At 55.3% G+C, this 15,061-nt stretch overlaps 1 protein-coding gene across 5 annotated transcripts in view; it reads right to left on the bottom strand.

Annotated features, from left to right (window-relative positions):
* Positions 1 to 597: 597 nt before the first annotated feature.
* Kcnh2 (potassium voltage-gated channel subfamily H member 2) overlaps positions 598 to 15,061 on the bottom strand; it is a 32,160-nt gene continuing 17,696 nt past the window's right edge. For 3 of the 5 annotated variants that reach the window (XM_021163307.3, XM_029477865.2, XM_029477866.2), the window contains exons 3-15: positions 13,882 to 14,046; positions 12,654 to 13,103; positions 11,900 to 12,111; positions 7,348 to 7,776; positions 6,492 to 6,879; positions 5,954 to 6,153; positions 5,323 to 5,575; positions 4,023 to 4,216; positions 3,632 to 3,731; positions 2,942 to 3,217; positions 2,612 to 2,798; positions 2,218 to 2,395; positions 598 to 1,150 (exon numbers count right to left, since the gene is read on the bottom strand). In XM_021163307.3, coding sequence (XP_021018966.1) covers positions 1,001 to 1,150; positions 2,218 to 2,395; positions 2,612 to 2,798; positions 2,942 to 3,217; positions 3,632 to 3,731; positions 4,023 to 4,216; positions 5,323 to 5,575; positions 5,954 to 6,153; positions 6,492 to 6,879; positions 7,348 to 7,776; positions 11,900 to 12,111; positions 12,654 to 13,103; positions 13,882 to 14,046 — 3,182 coding nt within the window. In that variant the 3' untranslated portion in view covers positions 598 to 1,000. Of the gene's footprint in view, positions 1,151 to 2,217; positions 2,396 to 2,611; positions 2,799 to 2,941; positions 3,218 to 3,631; positions 3,732 to 4,022; positions 4,217 to 5,322; positions 5,576 to 5,953; positions 6,154 to 6,491; positions 6,880 to 7,347; positions 7,777 to 10,153; positions 10,577 to 11,899; positions 12,112 to 12,653; positions 13,104 to 13,881; positions 14,047 to 15,061 lie in introns of those variants that run through there. The other 2 variants (XM_029477864.2, XM_029477867.2) reach the window with 2 other exon arrangements.

Genomic DNA, 15,061 nt, shown 5'->3' on the forward strand with positions numbered 1-15,061 from the left:
CAAGGGACCAAGGTGATCAAGGTAAGATCACCTGGAGCTAGACACAGGCTGGCCACAGTGGGGAAGCCAGACCCATGTGAGACCCAACTATACAAGGTCAACCTAAAGCCAATGAGGGGTAGGGAAGCTGAACTCTGACCAAAGAGAACGCAGGTGGGTGTAACGCTGGACTTGTGAAGTATTTGAGAGGGACAGGTGTGTGGTGTTACCAGTGTAGGGCTGACTTAGGCCCAGTGCCCAGGAAGTAAATCAGCATGATTGTGAAGGGTTGCACTCAGGGTGCAAGTATCCTATCAGACTCAAAGTAGCCCACATGGCTTGCTCGTCCCAAATCCAGGACCATATTGTCTGGCTCCAGGAAACACTCTCCATCTTTTATGTACATGGGTACATGGGTATATGAGAAGGCATGTGTGCACACACACACACACACACACACACACACACACACACAGAGAAAGGGGGAAGGATATCTGGTCACCCCTGCAGGCCTGGACATAGAGAGGCCAGGATCCCTGTACAGAGGCTCTGGCACTGCCACTTAAGTACGCTTAGAACATAAACATGAGATACAGCAGGTGATGGCTGAAGCTAACCAGCACCCTGGAGTCTCCTCAGGATAATTATTTATTATTCATAGTCATCAGCATCTTCATTAATTATTCATATGATCCTTAATTATTATCCTTAACAATAAGAGCAGTAAATAGCAGAAAAGTCCTTGAGGTGCCTAAGGCCCAGGGCCGGGTGCCTCCGGGCAGTTAGACCAGCTAATGCCCCCAGGGCAGTGGGGGGACCACAGACCCCCCTGTCCACTGCCCAGCTCTGTCCTGCCCCTCCCAGTGGGGCCCAGGGTATTGCAAGAGGAGATGCTGGTCCCAAGGGTGGGGATGGAGGTGCTCCTGCACTAGTCTCCCCTCCAAACCAGGGTCTCCAAGGAGAGCGGTCAGGTAATGCCCTGAACCCAGGGTGAGCCACATGTCCACACTGGGCAGCATCACTAACTGCCTGGATCTGAGCCATGTCTGTGCAGGGGCTGGGAGGTAAGGGCCCCCAGCTGGCCGGGCAGGGAGAGGCGTCGAGTGGGACCATCTTGGGGGAGCTCTGGGGCTCCTGCAGGAAGCTCCTCAAACGCCACGAACTGGGAAACCTGCAAAGACCACAGAGCTTGAGAAGGCACTCAAACGTGGGGGAGGAGGAAGGGGCGGAGACTGGAGGTCAGAGAGGCTTAGGTGGGCAGAGTGGGGACCTGAGGGGACAAGAAGGCTGCAACTTCTGTAAAGAAATGCACCTTTGTGGCAGGAGCCAAATGAAAGGGCTGAGAGCCACTCACAGCCACCCTGACAGAGGACCTTGCTCTGGACCCAGAGAAGCTGGATTCCAAGCTCTAGCCTTTCCCTTCCCTAGGGAATGTGCCAGGGCAGCCAGAGCCAAAGCCTACATGGAATAAGAAGTCCCTGCTTTGGGAAGGCAGCTAAGACAGAGAAAGACAAGGGGCCTCCTTGCAATTTTCCAAAGAACCCTGGGGCCCTGGAAACAACAGTGGGCCAGCGGCCAGGTCTCTGAGGCCAGGGAGAGCACTAGGGCGGGCAGGAGGGATTTGTGGGTGCTGACGTGTTTACTGGTGAGATCCCTGCGGGGGAGGCTGTGAAGGGAGACTGGCACATTTGCTGACGTGGGCCCTGGTGTCTGCAAACAGGAGCAAGCAGCATATGGGACAGGGAGCAGAGCTGGGGACGGGAGTAGATCCCAAGCCACCTCTGGGTGCCATAGGAGCCCCCCCTCCCCCTTCAAGCACCCATCAAAGCTAGAGCTGGCAGAAAAGACCCAGCTACAGTTGTCCTTCAGGAGGTTACTCAAAGAGAAGAGATGTGGATCAGGGAGGTCCTATCTCAGAGCCTTGATCTTGGCACCCTGGAAGTGCCAGCAGCCTTCAGGGGGCTATAGCACTGCTAGAGTAAGAGCCAAAATGAGAGGCAGCAAAGTCAGGGGGGATAACTACAACAGGGACCACTCTCAGGCAGCATCCAGACCCAAGGCCCAGGCTCAGACATCATGCTTACATCTGGCCCTTAGGTTGCCTGGCAGGAACAGGTAGAAGAGGATGGGGGTGAGGAAGCCACATTTCACACCCAGCCAAGAGGTAACAAAGCAGTCGTGCAGTCATTGGGGCAGAGAGGGTGCAGCTGGAGGCTGGGAGTGGGCTCCAGAACGTACCTGAGAAAGCGAGTCCAGGGTGAAAGTGGGGACAGGGCCGACAGGCAACAGAGGGGATGTGGAAGTGGGGCCGGGCCCAGGGGTGGTCACAGCACTGTAGGCAGGAGGGACCAGGGTCATTTGCCTCTGTAGCAGCTGTAGGACAGTGGCCATGTCTGCACTTAGCCGGGTTTCCAGCCTGGGGCAAGGAAGGAAGATTTCTCAGAAGTGGAGATAGCTGGTTCACTCTAGGCTCCCTCCTCATGCAGCTGAGGAAGGAGAGGGTCCACCTGCCTGGCACAGACAGTCCTAAACAGAGCACCCCTGAAACATCAGCAGAAACCCAAAGAGGCCCCAAGTTCAGGCCCCACAGTGCAGCCTACCCCTTGCCCATTCCCTGGGCACCCATCTTTACCTGTTCAGCTGTCTCTGGAGTGCGTCCAACCTGCTCTCCACATCACCCCGGGATCGCCGACCAGGGCTAGACAAGGGGATGTTGAGGAGGCTGGGGGCAGGGGCAGGGCATCGAGGCAGCTCCTGGTACTGGCGCCCCCGACTGTCCCCCCAGAAGCTGAAAATATTGGACACCCCAGAGAAGGCACCTGGAGCCAGAGAGGAGTGGGGTCAGGAAGAAAGTCAGGCCCCTGCCAGTCCCTACCCATCCCCCATACTGCCCCTCCCCCACACTCCTCCTCCTCCGCCGCCGCCGCCCCACCACCACCACCACCACAAGGCGCAGGCCTACCTGACAAGGGATTACAGGTGTCACTTTTCTCCCCATCCTCTGCCAAAGGCTCCCCACCTGGGGGGTCCCCTGGAGGCCTGGGGCTGGAGAAGGGCACCAGGCGGAGGGGGCTGGAGCTGCGACCAGGGCCCTCATCTTCACTGCTCTCTGGGCTGGAAGGGCCGCTGGATGGGCTCTCCCCCCATGGCCCTCCCGGCTGTCCCCGGCAACTCGGCCCTGGCCCACCTCGGGCAGGGCCTTGCCCCAGGGCTGACACCTCCCCTGGCTGCTCTGTGTCTGTGGGAAACAGAAAGCATACCTCAGAGAGAGGGGAGAACAGGGGACGGGCAAGGGAAAGGAGCTGAGCAAGCCTAGAAAGGAGCTGAGTGTGAGGACATACAAAGTTGCTTTATCTCACTCTCATGCCCTGCCACACCCAGGGGGGCATTGCTGACTCTGGCTCTCTGTAGCCCTCTGCTTATTCCTTTGTTCTTGTGCTCCCTCCTGCCACCTCCCTTCCAGGGCCGGCTAGACAACACTCAGGCATAATAAAGACCAAAAGCCCAGCCTTTGTCCAGCAGAAGGGAGGCATGGGGGTGGGGTGCACTGGAGGACTGTGTGCCTGAATGCTGGGCAAGGGGTGGAGCTTGCACAGCCTGACCCTGCCCACACTCCCCTCTGCAACCCCTGCCCTCCCCTTGACCACCTCACCCTTGTCGGTACGCCTGCGGAATGACAGTTTGCGCTTGCGTTGCCTGTTAAAGCCACTCTCTAGTTCTGTGCTGCCTGGGGAGCCAGGAATCATGTTGGTCTGCAACCAAGAGAACAGTCAGAGCCCTTAGGTCCATCCTGCCTGGCTGGCCTGGAATATGGGGGTGGGGCAGGCAACTGCACCCCTTCCTTAACCTAGGGAAGTGGGGCTGTGGGGAAGAATTTTCCCTACCCCCATCCCACCCTGAGGTTGGTACTTCCATAGCCTGATCTGACTGTGAAGACAGAAAAGCAGGCAAAGAAGCCGCTTTCCACAGTCACAGGAAAGGGGCAGCCTGTCAATCATCAGCTCTCTTGGGGATAAAGGCAGCTCTTGAGATGGCCCACTCACATCTCGAAGGTTGAAGGTGATCTCCAGGCTAGACCAAAAGTGATCTGAGAACTCGGGGTACATGTCCAGCACCTCCAGCAAGTCGTCACGATGGATCTTGTGCAGGTCACAGTAAGTGAGGGCCCGCACATCCCCATTGGACTTTCCAGGACGGGCATATAGGTTCAGAGGCTCTCCAAAGATGTCGTTCTTCCCTGGAGGCAGTGCAGAAGACAAAGGCTTGAGCCCATGGCATCGGTGGGTGGGAGAAGAGCGGGCACCCTCTGGGTCAGCTCCACCCTGGACAGCATCTCCAGTCATCCAATTCCCAGCCACACAGCCAAAGAAGCCTGAGCCAGTTCACATGCTCAGGGCTCTCCGCAGATGGGGAAACACCAGTGGCCAGAGGTGACAGAGGGAAGGGCCAGAGATTTGGAGGCTCTCAGCAACTACTCAGATAGAAACCGCCAAGGATGCTCCAGCTCTGCCTACAGCAGTGGTGGCTTCCTTGGGACAACTCTACTTCTATCCTCAGATACCCTCCTAACAAAATGCAGTTCCCTATAAACTATGGTCTTAAGACGATAAAAGGCAGCTCGGTGGTCATTCAAAACCAGTACTGTTTTACTGAAAGAAATTGCAGGATAGCACAGCTTAGCACAGCGAAGCACAGAAAAGACCAAAATGTGCTCACATGTGTAGCAAAACTTGATTTAGCTGGGAAGGGAATAGGTTGTGGAGTGGTATACATGTTTGGGCTGAACTGTGAAATAAAAGTCTAAAATGGGCACATCTATAAGCCATGGGCAAAAGTTTGATGCATGTAGGACCAAAAAAAAACACACACACACACACAAAAAAAACCACAAAAAAAAAAAAAAAACCAAGAAACAAAAAACAAAAAACCAAAAACAACCATGGGAGGGCAAGAAGCCTCCACTGTCCAAGTGCCATCCATGCACACAATGGCCACAGGCCATTGGGACATGAAGCTTCAGGGAACTGTGTCCTTAGTGAAGGTGGATGCATAGCCTCCAGATGAGAATGTCCCACTCAACTACAAGACAATATTCAACTTTAAGGAAACACTAGATGCCTTTCTATGGATATATCCTGAAGTTCCCTCAAGTGCAGGGAAGGCTACATAGTCTCCCAATCTAAGAGCCCCGTGTCCTACAGGGTTCCTCTCTGTTGCCCACCCTGAAGGCCCCTCCTCGGGTGACATAAAAGAACACAAGAATCCTGCCAGCAACCCCACACCCCCAGTGTATTCAGAGGGCTCAGGTCTCTCTGGGTTTTAGTGGGCGTCCCCACCCCATACCCAAGATGGCCACCACGACATCACCCCGCAGGATCTCGATGGAGCCCCTGGAGATGAAGTAGAGGGCAGTAAGCAGGTCCCCGGCGTGCACTAGTGTGTCCCCTGGTGGTGCATGTGTGGTCTTGAACTTCATAGCCAGCGCCCTCAGGCAGCCTTTAGTGGCCCCTCGGAATGGCTTGCAATGCTGCAGCAGCGAGCGGTTCAGGTGTAGGCAGATGTCAGCCTGGAGGCACTCAGGGAAGCCCTTCAGCACCTGCAGACGGGGATGGTTCAGCAGGATCTCCCAAGTCTCAGTCCAAACACCAGTCCACTGGGTCACACCTCTGGCTCAGGGGAAACCTGCTCCTCCCAATTCTGTCTGCTGCAGAACCTGTGGGGGCCCAGAACCCCCTCAGCACCTGGGTACCCACCCTGACCAAGTTCTTATCCGGAAGTGCAGCAATTGATTTCCCATGTCCGTCTGTCTTACATGGGATGTGTGAAGAACCTGGCCTCTCCCAGTGGGAGAACGCCAGATGGAGTTTCACGGTCAGAATCCTATGTAATTCTCAGATTCTTTAATACTAACTACAACCACCTGAGATATGCTGGATGCACCACAAGGGTGGCCCCACACTCATTAATGCCTCACCGCGTTCATGTCGATGCCATTGGTGTAGGACCAAGCATGCTGGAAGTACTCCTCGAGGCGCTGGCGTAATGGGTTGGGAATCTGGTGAAAGCGGATAAACTCCCGCACCCGGAGCATCTGTGTGTGGTAGCGGGCCGTGCCCGAGTACAGCCGCTGGATGATGGCGGACACGTTGCCGAAGATGCTGGCATACATGAGGGCTGGGGGCGTGGGTGAGTGGGGCCGTCAGCATCCGCAGGGACCCTGCCCGCCCACGGGGACCCTCTGCTCAGGCCCCGCACCAGGTCAACGACACTCGCGGTCCGGTCACGACTCAGTCTGAGAGTGGACATACACATGCTCAAACACACGCCAACCTTCACCATTTCCTGCCCTGGTGTCCCAGCCTCCAAACTCAACTGTGAGCCCAGGACTCTAGGAGGGGACGAGGGGGCGGGGCGGGGAGGTCCGACTGCCACTTTGCTCCATCCTAGGACTTTCACTACCATTTCTATCCAGCCATGGCTCCACCCCTCACCCGCCTCCAGGACGCACTCACAGCCAATGAGCATGACACAGATGGAGAAGATCTTCTCTGAGTTGGTGTTGGGAGAGACATTGCCAAAGCCCACGCTGGTGAGGCTGCTGAAGGTGAAGTAGAGCGCTGTGACATACTTGTCCTTGATGGAGGGGCCTCCCAGGCCGCTGCTGTTGTAGGGCTTGCCGATCTGGTCGCCCAAGTTGTGCAGCCAGCCGATGTGTGAGTCCATGTGAGGCTGTTCCATGTTGCCGATCGCGTACCAGATGCAGGCCAACCAGTGCGCGATGAGGGCGAAGGTGCACATGAGCAGGAAGAGCACTGCTGCCCCATACTCCGAGTAGCGGTCCAGCTTCCGAGCCACGCGCACCAGCCGCAGCAGCCTCGCAGTTTTCAGCAGCCCGATCAGCTAGAGGAGGGGACATGTTCAGAGTGAGGGCACATCAGTAAAGGGAGCACTGCGGAGATGAGACGGTTCTGAGCTGGTACCATAAAAGACGTCTTCCTGGGCTCTCTCCCTGATAATGAAAACCACCTGGCATAAAGTCCTAGCACAGACGTTACTAATCTATAAGACAAAGTGCTAAGGGTCTCCATGCTGAGAATGAGGAAAGAGAAGCTCCAAATGAACCAACAGTCACCTCAAGGTACTAGGCCGGAACTCTAAAGAGGAGGGAATTTTTGTGTAAGTTAGAAAATGATATTCCCACTCCCAGCTTTAAGGGGAAAATGGCCCTTCCAGCTCCTTATGACCCTGGGGGTGAACAAGCATAGATCTGTTAGGGACCCTCCTTTCCTGTGTAGTGTCCTTCTCTTTTACCCCTCCACCCTACTCCCTCCTGCCTCTTTTGTCCTGGCTGCCTCCTGCTAAGCCCACCTCCTCAGAGCCAGAGCCAAAGATGAGCAGGTCGAAGGGGATGGCAGCCACCATGTCAATGAGAAACCAGCCCTTGAAGTAGTGCACAGCAATGCGGCCAGGATGGCTAACCACCTCCTCGTTGGCGTTAACATAGGTGGTACGGAAATTGATAAGGATGTCCACAATGAACATGATGTCCACGATGAGGTCCACTACAGCCAGGGGCTGGCAGGCGTAGCCACAGTCAGGGGCTTGGGACCCATCTTCAGTCTCCTTCAGCAGGAAGGCGGCCGAGTACGGTGTGAAGACTGCTGTGTAGATGACCAGCAGCAAGATGAGCCAGTCCCACACTGCCTTGAAGGGGCTGTAGTGGAGGATGGTCCAGCGGTGGATTCTTGGGGCCTGCAGCTTATACTCAGGCAGAACATCTGCTCCCAAGGACAGGACCTAAGGTGTGGGTGACGAGGAAGGGTCATGGGACTTCGGAGCAAAAGTTGGTACTGTCCATATATGGCCGAGTAGAGCATATTCCTATCAGAATGCTCACCTTCAGCCAAGTAGCCATAGAAACTGACTTCCCCAAACCGAGGTACTCCAGTTCCCAGAATGCTAGCCAGCAGGGGGACATACCGGCTGACAGTACCCAAAATACATGAACTTGGGTCATCATGCAGGAAGGCCCAATATTGTTTCCACCACAAGACAGTCCAGATCCTCAGATTGCACAATGTAACTCTCACCATACAATCTTGCCCCACAGCCCCAAATCTCTCTCTCTCTCTCTCTCTCTCTCTCTCTCTCTCTCACACACACACACACACACACACACACACACACACACACACACCATCTCACTCTAGAATATGTTCCAAGGACTGCAGTTCCCAGCTGGGCAGTGAGCCCAGAGTTCCAACACATAAAATAGTCCTTGCCGCTCCCTCACTTCAGACCACTTGTCCAGGGACGCCAGCCGCCATTCTCAGGCCCCTTTGCCTCCCTAAGGGGAGAAACCCTCTCCCTGCTGCTATTCTTTCTCAGGTTTCTCTCCACCTTAACCCAGATTAGCCTCCCATGCTCTTACAAAGGGACACAAGGGACAGAGTCCAACCCAGATACCTCAAAAATACAGAGGGATATACCCAGGATGGCTCAGAGATGCACTCTTGGCCTACACAGAACCCCATTTTCAGACGGGGGACACAAACCCCTCAGCATCCAGGCAAAGGCAGCCCACCATAGGGACCAGGGGGCAACAGCACAGCCAGCAATCTTGCTCCCAAACCTGCCTGGGGAGAACTAGCTTTCCCGGGTGTCAGAAGGCCCCCTGCCCACCCACCCTGAGAATTCTCTGGCAGACCACTGAGTCAGCTAGAATCCCTTCCTCAGCCCCTCTAGCCTTGACCATTCCATGCCTGCAGCAAGACCCTAAGCCTCCCCCAACCCCAGAGTTTTTAGCCCTGTCCCAGAAGTCCTGAATCCCAGGCTCCATAACCGCAGGTCTCTGGGCTCAGTGAAGTCCTAAAGAGTCTCATTCACGTTCAAGTGGGAATCCCTTGAGCCTGTCTGCATAGGTGGTGCTGTTTAGAGACCATCTTAGGGAAAGGAGCTGGTAAGAAAAATGGATCTTAAGGACCCCCTCCCCAGAATAGACACAGAGACTTCAAAGAAAAGAGATGGGGTGTGGATGACCCTGGTCAGAGGAGGATCCTAGGTCTGCCCTGCCTTCAGACTGAGGGCTTCTTCATTAAAACACAGGGCTAATACACGAGGTTAGTGACCTTTCAAGCCATCAAAAAAGAGCAGGCTAGGACCCCACAGACAAGGGGCAACAGGGGGTGGCTGTTACTCCATAGGACCCATCTCTGTGCCTGAACACAGGCCCTGGGAGCTATACTGGACCACCCCAGACAGCAATGACCCTGTCCACCAGGTCTGCCCACAGCCCCAGTGCACATTTGCATTCAAATATCCAGCAAGTCTGGGATACAAGGCCCAAACCTGCTAATTCAATCTACCCAAGGGCCAGTCCTATCTCTGAAACCACTGACTTACCACATGGCTCTAGGCCAGGTCTATAATCCCCTGTGATTTGCTGTTTTACAGAAGACTGACTCAACCTTGAATCTTCACCTTGGATGGGAAAACTCTCACCTGTGTCTGTTCCCCCACTGGGAGGAGCAAACAGAGGGGGTCAGGGACAGCAGTGATGCTGGCAGGGGTGGGATTCTCAGAATCACCCAGAGCTACCTCCAGGTTCTAAAGCAGGAGAGCCAGTAGGGTGGAGAGGCGACCACCAGCTGATGGGACAGGGGTCCAGGATGCCCTAAAGAGGTGACCCAATGCTTCATTTCAGTCTGCCCTCATTGCCCATTGAGCAGCTCTGATCCCTTCTCCCCTGAGACCCACAAGAGTAATCCAAGCCTCCACTGCTGACCACAGTGTCAGAGTGAGGGAGCCCCAGCACCTCTGTGTCAGGTCTAGCTGCTGCCTACTGGTTCCTGTCTCTCTCCATCTCCCCATCATCCTCTCTGGACGCCTAACTGCTTCCTAGCATTTCTTTCTTCACCTTCTAAACTAGAAGACTGTGGGCCATAGGAGCCATAGCAAAGGGGTTGCCAAGGCAAGGGAAACCCCGGGAACCTAGCCAGCAGCCAGGAGAAGAGCAATGAGGAGCTTAGTGGTGGGCCACACCGAAGAACTCCCAACCTGTCTTGCTTCTCAGAAGCCCTCTCCCCAACTGCAGCCAGAGCCCTCTGGGCCATACTCCCACCTGCCTCGGTGTCCCAGCCCAAGAAAAGAATAGGGTGCTGAGGGAATCACCTACCTCCTGGGCCACCAGGCTGGAGATGCGCACTGCCCGCCTCACCCGGCCTTTCTGGGCCCTGGGCTGCAGAGCCCCTGTCCTGCTCTCCTTCCCCGCTGGAATCGCCATGGAGGACTTAGCTCCCCCAAGCCTGATTGGCCTAAGGCCCCAGGGCCCGGCCAGGGCCTCACTTGTGCCCCAGCAGCAGTCCCAGCCCAGGCTGCCAGTCCAAGGCTGGCCGACTGGCAGCCAGAACTGCCTCTGGCATGAAGCCAGAATGGCTGGGGCTGGGCCCTGGGGCTGGGGTCACCTAGGCAGTGAGTATGGGCAGCTGCCTGTTTGGCTCTTGCTGCACATGGCCCCTTGGTGTGGGCCCCCCGCTACCAGGGTGCTGTGCTCTGCCCGCCTGCCGCCAGCCCAGCACCCGCGGTGGGAACCGCAGCTCCTCTGCCGGCCAGCCCCTCCTCCTGCCAGGTTCCCACCCCGACTCCACCACTCTGCCTCCCCTCCCCCCGCCCAGCCCGTGCCCGCCCTCTGCCCCGTGCTTGGCCAGCGGGCCCCCTCCCTTGCAGCCCGATCTAGGTTCCTGCTGCAGCCGCTCCCGCAGCCCTAGCCCCTCCCCCTCCACCCGGCAGCCTGGCCTGTCACCGCAGATTAATGGTCTCCCCAACACCCCCGCCCCGCCAGTCCAGTGCCGAGCCAGCCACAGTCAGGCAGAGACACCCAGAGATGGAGAGATGCCAGGTGACTGGCAGGGGCACCTCAGGCAGTCCACAGACGGACAGGCAGAGACTCACACAACGAAGGCATACGCACTTTGGGTCCAGGAACTGGGCAGATGCCAGACACCCAGGTGAGAAGAGCTAGGTAGGACCCATAGAGGGAGAAGAGTGAACCAAATAAAGGCTCCAGGGTGACCGTCATGTTCTGGAGGCAATGCAAAGGGGCAGCTGGAACCCAGAAAGCCAGAGGCATGGGCGTATGGCCAGAAGGCAGGCCAAGGGAGCCCAGAGCTGGGCAGCTCCCTCGCAGGGCAGCAGCGATGGGGGCAGCTAAGAACAACAGGCCCCTCTTCTCCAGGGATTCTCCCTGCTAAGACCTCACCACTGCCAACATGGACAGCAGCAATGGCTGAGTAGGAAGCGGTCTTGTGAGCCACCTCACTGCTAGGAGGGACAGAGGGACCAGAGGAGCCCTCAAAACAGGCTACAGAAATCAAACGCTGCTATTCTTCTCTGACCCTTGATAGCTTTATACCCACTAGCAGTGCTCCCCACCCACACAAGAAGGCATCCACTCTCCACACTAGGTGAACACAGCAGACACCCCAGGCCATCTGACACACCACTCTGGCCTACAGGAATCAAGCCCAGCCCGACCTTGACTTATGTGTCCTTTCTAACTGAAGCCCACTCCTGTTGCCCCAGCGAGCCCTCAGATGCATCTTCCTCGTCCCTCTAGCTGCCTTCTCTCACCCACCACAGCCTTCACAGTGTCTCTGTCAAGTACCTCATCTTTACCTTGTACCCTGTCTATTGGTCACCCATACCTGCCCATCCTAAAAGCCTCCTCCCTCCCTCTCCAGCAGCCTCTGTCTCTCTACAGGCCTTCTCATCTCAAACTCCGTTCTTGTAGCCCAACACTGGGCGTTTTCCCCAGCCGCCCGCACAGCTTCCCTCTCTGACTAGCCTTCCAACCCCCAACTTTGCCCCTCCTCCCCAGGTCCAACTTCCTCTCAGGTGAGCAGAGAGCACCTTGAACACCTACCTGGGTGACCTTCTCGGTGACATTGTGGGTCCGCTCTTTTATCTTGGGTGCTATAATCTCCCGGTCACTGGTGGGTGAAGCCAGGAAAGGGTCGCCTTTGAGGTCCACAAAGTTGAGAGTGATTTGGGGTATCTTGCTAATGGTTCGGTAGCGCACAAGGTCAGAGTCTGAGGTGGAGTTAAGCAGGCCACTGCGCAGGGGGTGCATGGCCCCTGGGATGGAGACACAAAGCTCTGTCAGGTGGATGGGCCAAAGGATGACAGGAAGTCAGGCCACTTGCCAAAAATACTATGATGACAAGGACCAAGGGGGTCGGACAGCAAGAATGAGGTAGCTCAGAAGAGCCATGGAAATAAGCAAGACCTCTCTGGGTTTTAAGGAAACATGTCACTATGAGAAAAAGGCAAGAGGAAGGAATAAAAGAGATGAGATAGATTTAGGAACCTCTAAATCTCTCTTGTCTCTTTCCAGTTCCATAGCTATCCCTGTTCTAGGATATCCTGGGACAGCTAGCCCATTGGGCCAGCAAGGACTCTGTGAGTAGAAGAATGTAAAGGGATGAATGGACATTTAATAGAGTAAAAGGCTACTTAATGAGATTAAATAAGTACTTAATGGGATTTCCATCTCCCAGACTCCCAGGCACCTAAGAGGTAAGAGGGAGAGAGGAAATGAGGGGCCTGGGTCAGTGCAGGCTTGGCAGACAGGCAGGAAGCAAGGGGCTGGAGTAGGGATCCCAGGCCTGCACCCTTACCTGTGCTAGCATGGCGGGGCGGAGGGGGCAGCGCTCCAGCCCGCATTGCCTCAATGTCATCCGCGGATGATGCCCGGCGCACACTAGCGCAGCTCTCACGGGAGCGTGTCCTGGCCAGGCTGCAGCTGGAACCTGAGGCATCAGGGTTAAGGCTCTGAGCCCGTGGCGATGGGTGAGGGCCTCGGATGCTGGCTACTGGTGAAGCAGACCCCGGGCCCACCAGTGCTCGCCTCTCTTCTGCAGGCCCAAGCCCTGCCACATGGTTGTCCATGGCAGAAACCTCATCCAAGGCCAGGGACTCACTGCTGGGTGCTGCTGGCGTCAGGTCCACATCCACCACCACCGCCCCGGGGGCTCCAGCACTGCGCATGCTTCCTGTCCTCACAGATGATTCCCTGGCCGTCAGTGCCAACAAGGCAGGCAGCTTCAGGCGGAAAGTCTTGGCCCGGCCTGTGGGAAAAGGGTGATCAAAAAGAACTGGGTCCCTAATAGTGGAAGGCCCTCACCCCACCCCATGCACAGTACTTGATTCCCCACACCCAGACAATTCTATCTAAAACCAGTCGTCTACTCCACAACTGCACTGGTTGAGAGGGTAACACATGCAGAGACTGACCCATGCCTTAGGTAGGTCAGTAAAGGTCACACAGTAAATGGGGACTATGTCACCCACCTATGGACTATGTCATCCATAGGACAAGTTTCACTAAAACCCAAGAGGTGAGCTTTGTTGTCATGACTCTGAGGAGAATTGTTTAATTAAACCAAAAAAAAAAAAAAATGCCTCCTGGGGAAAGCAGAGGATCTGAACCTTCGGGTCAGCCAGGGGAAGTGTTGAAGCTGCTGTTTACAGCCACAGCCAACATGCCATCCCATCCTTTCTTCCATTAACCTCCACTCTTGGGACTTGGCCAGACCACAGAAGAGCTGAGTTCATGAGACAGAGCTTTCAAATGGGCTGGTGGCTGGTGCTGCTTAAGCCAGCACCTATTATTTCTCCAGGGTGCTGCACGGGGATCCAGGAGGCAAGGCTAGGAAACATGCTCTGCCTGAAGAGTCTGCGATGCTGAGCCCCACTGCTCCATGGGCGTCTCTCCATCCTGGTCTAGGCTGACTGACCAGATCATTCCTTGGTGCTCCTTGCCCCCTCACACAAGCATGTGACTCAGGGAAACAAAACCTCATTTCATATACTCCTGAGCTGACTCAGGAGTTTGGCTGCACTTACCAGAAGCTAGCCAGCTGGTAGAGGGGCCCCTGTGGTTGGTGTCATGAGCCGGGGACCCTACCATGTCCTTCTCCATCACTACTTCAAAGTTGAGGATGAACATGATGACAGCCCCATCCTCATTTTTCACGGGTACCACATCCACCAGACACAGGAAGCAGCTCCCTGCAGAGCAGGAAAGGCATGGGCCATGGTGATCCCAGATTCTCCTAAGTGTGCATGACACAAAATGACCAGGAAGGACCTCTACACTACACCCAAAAGGGCCCATCAGCTTCTACCACACCCCAATAGCCCACATCTGCAACTCCTGACCCTGCTCTAACCCTGCAGCCGGCTGTGCCAGACTGCCAGCCGGTCCACACTTCCTCCCTCACTGCCCATCTCATCTCTCAGCCTTCTTTCCGTTTCTCCTCACTTTCTTTCTCCAGCTTGTGACTCTTTCCTCCTCCGTGTTCTCATCTGTATCCCCATCTTTTCAATGTGCCTGTGCTTTTCCCTCCTTCAAGGACACACTCCATGCTTTAATCCAGCATCTCCTGCTCCAGCCCCAGCTCTAAAGCTGTTCCACATGCCTGTGCCTCTTTTTCCTCACCTATAGAATGGAATGGTAGCCATTCTTCCAGGAGTTGCAAAGATTCATTAAGTCCACACTTGTATGTGCATATGGACACTAGAGACAAGTGGATACTGTATCTGTCTTGTATGAGCAAGACCTGGCATATTGACACTAGAGACAATTGGATACTGTATCCATTTTGTCTCTGTTCTCTTTAGCCTCCAGGCATTGTGTAGATACACAAGTATGCAACTTGAAATCAAGAGTTTCAAAACTTTACAGCATTTTGGGATTGCCACAGTATCTAAGCACATAGTCTCCTATGTCATGAAAGTACTGGACTAAGACCTGGCAGAAACCAAGAACGCTGATCCCTCACCAGAGAACAAAGAAACACTGCTATGAGATTTTTCTTTGTCCTTCTTACTCTTGACTCCTTCTCTCCATCCCCTAGAGTCCTTGGAGCAGGCCAAATCATATCACCAGTTCCCTTGGGCTCTCCGAGGAATGAATACACACTCCAGTGCCTTCCATGTTGATTTCTGAACTGAGGTAGAATCAAGGTGAGTGCCCCTGCCAGGGCTAAGCTAAGGGTTCTGCCTGCAAGAAGTTCTCCTAGAT

Source organism: Mus caroli, unplaced genomic scaffold (genome assembly GCF_978045245.1).
Source record: "Mus caroli unplaced genomic scaffold, Mus_caroli_1 scaffold_4, whole genome shotgun sequence".
In the NCBI taxonomy this organism is placed as follows: Eukaryota; Metazoa; Chordata; class Mammalia; order Rodentia; family Muridae; genus Mus; species Mus caroli.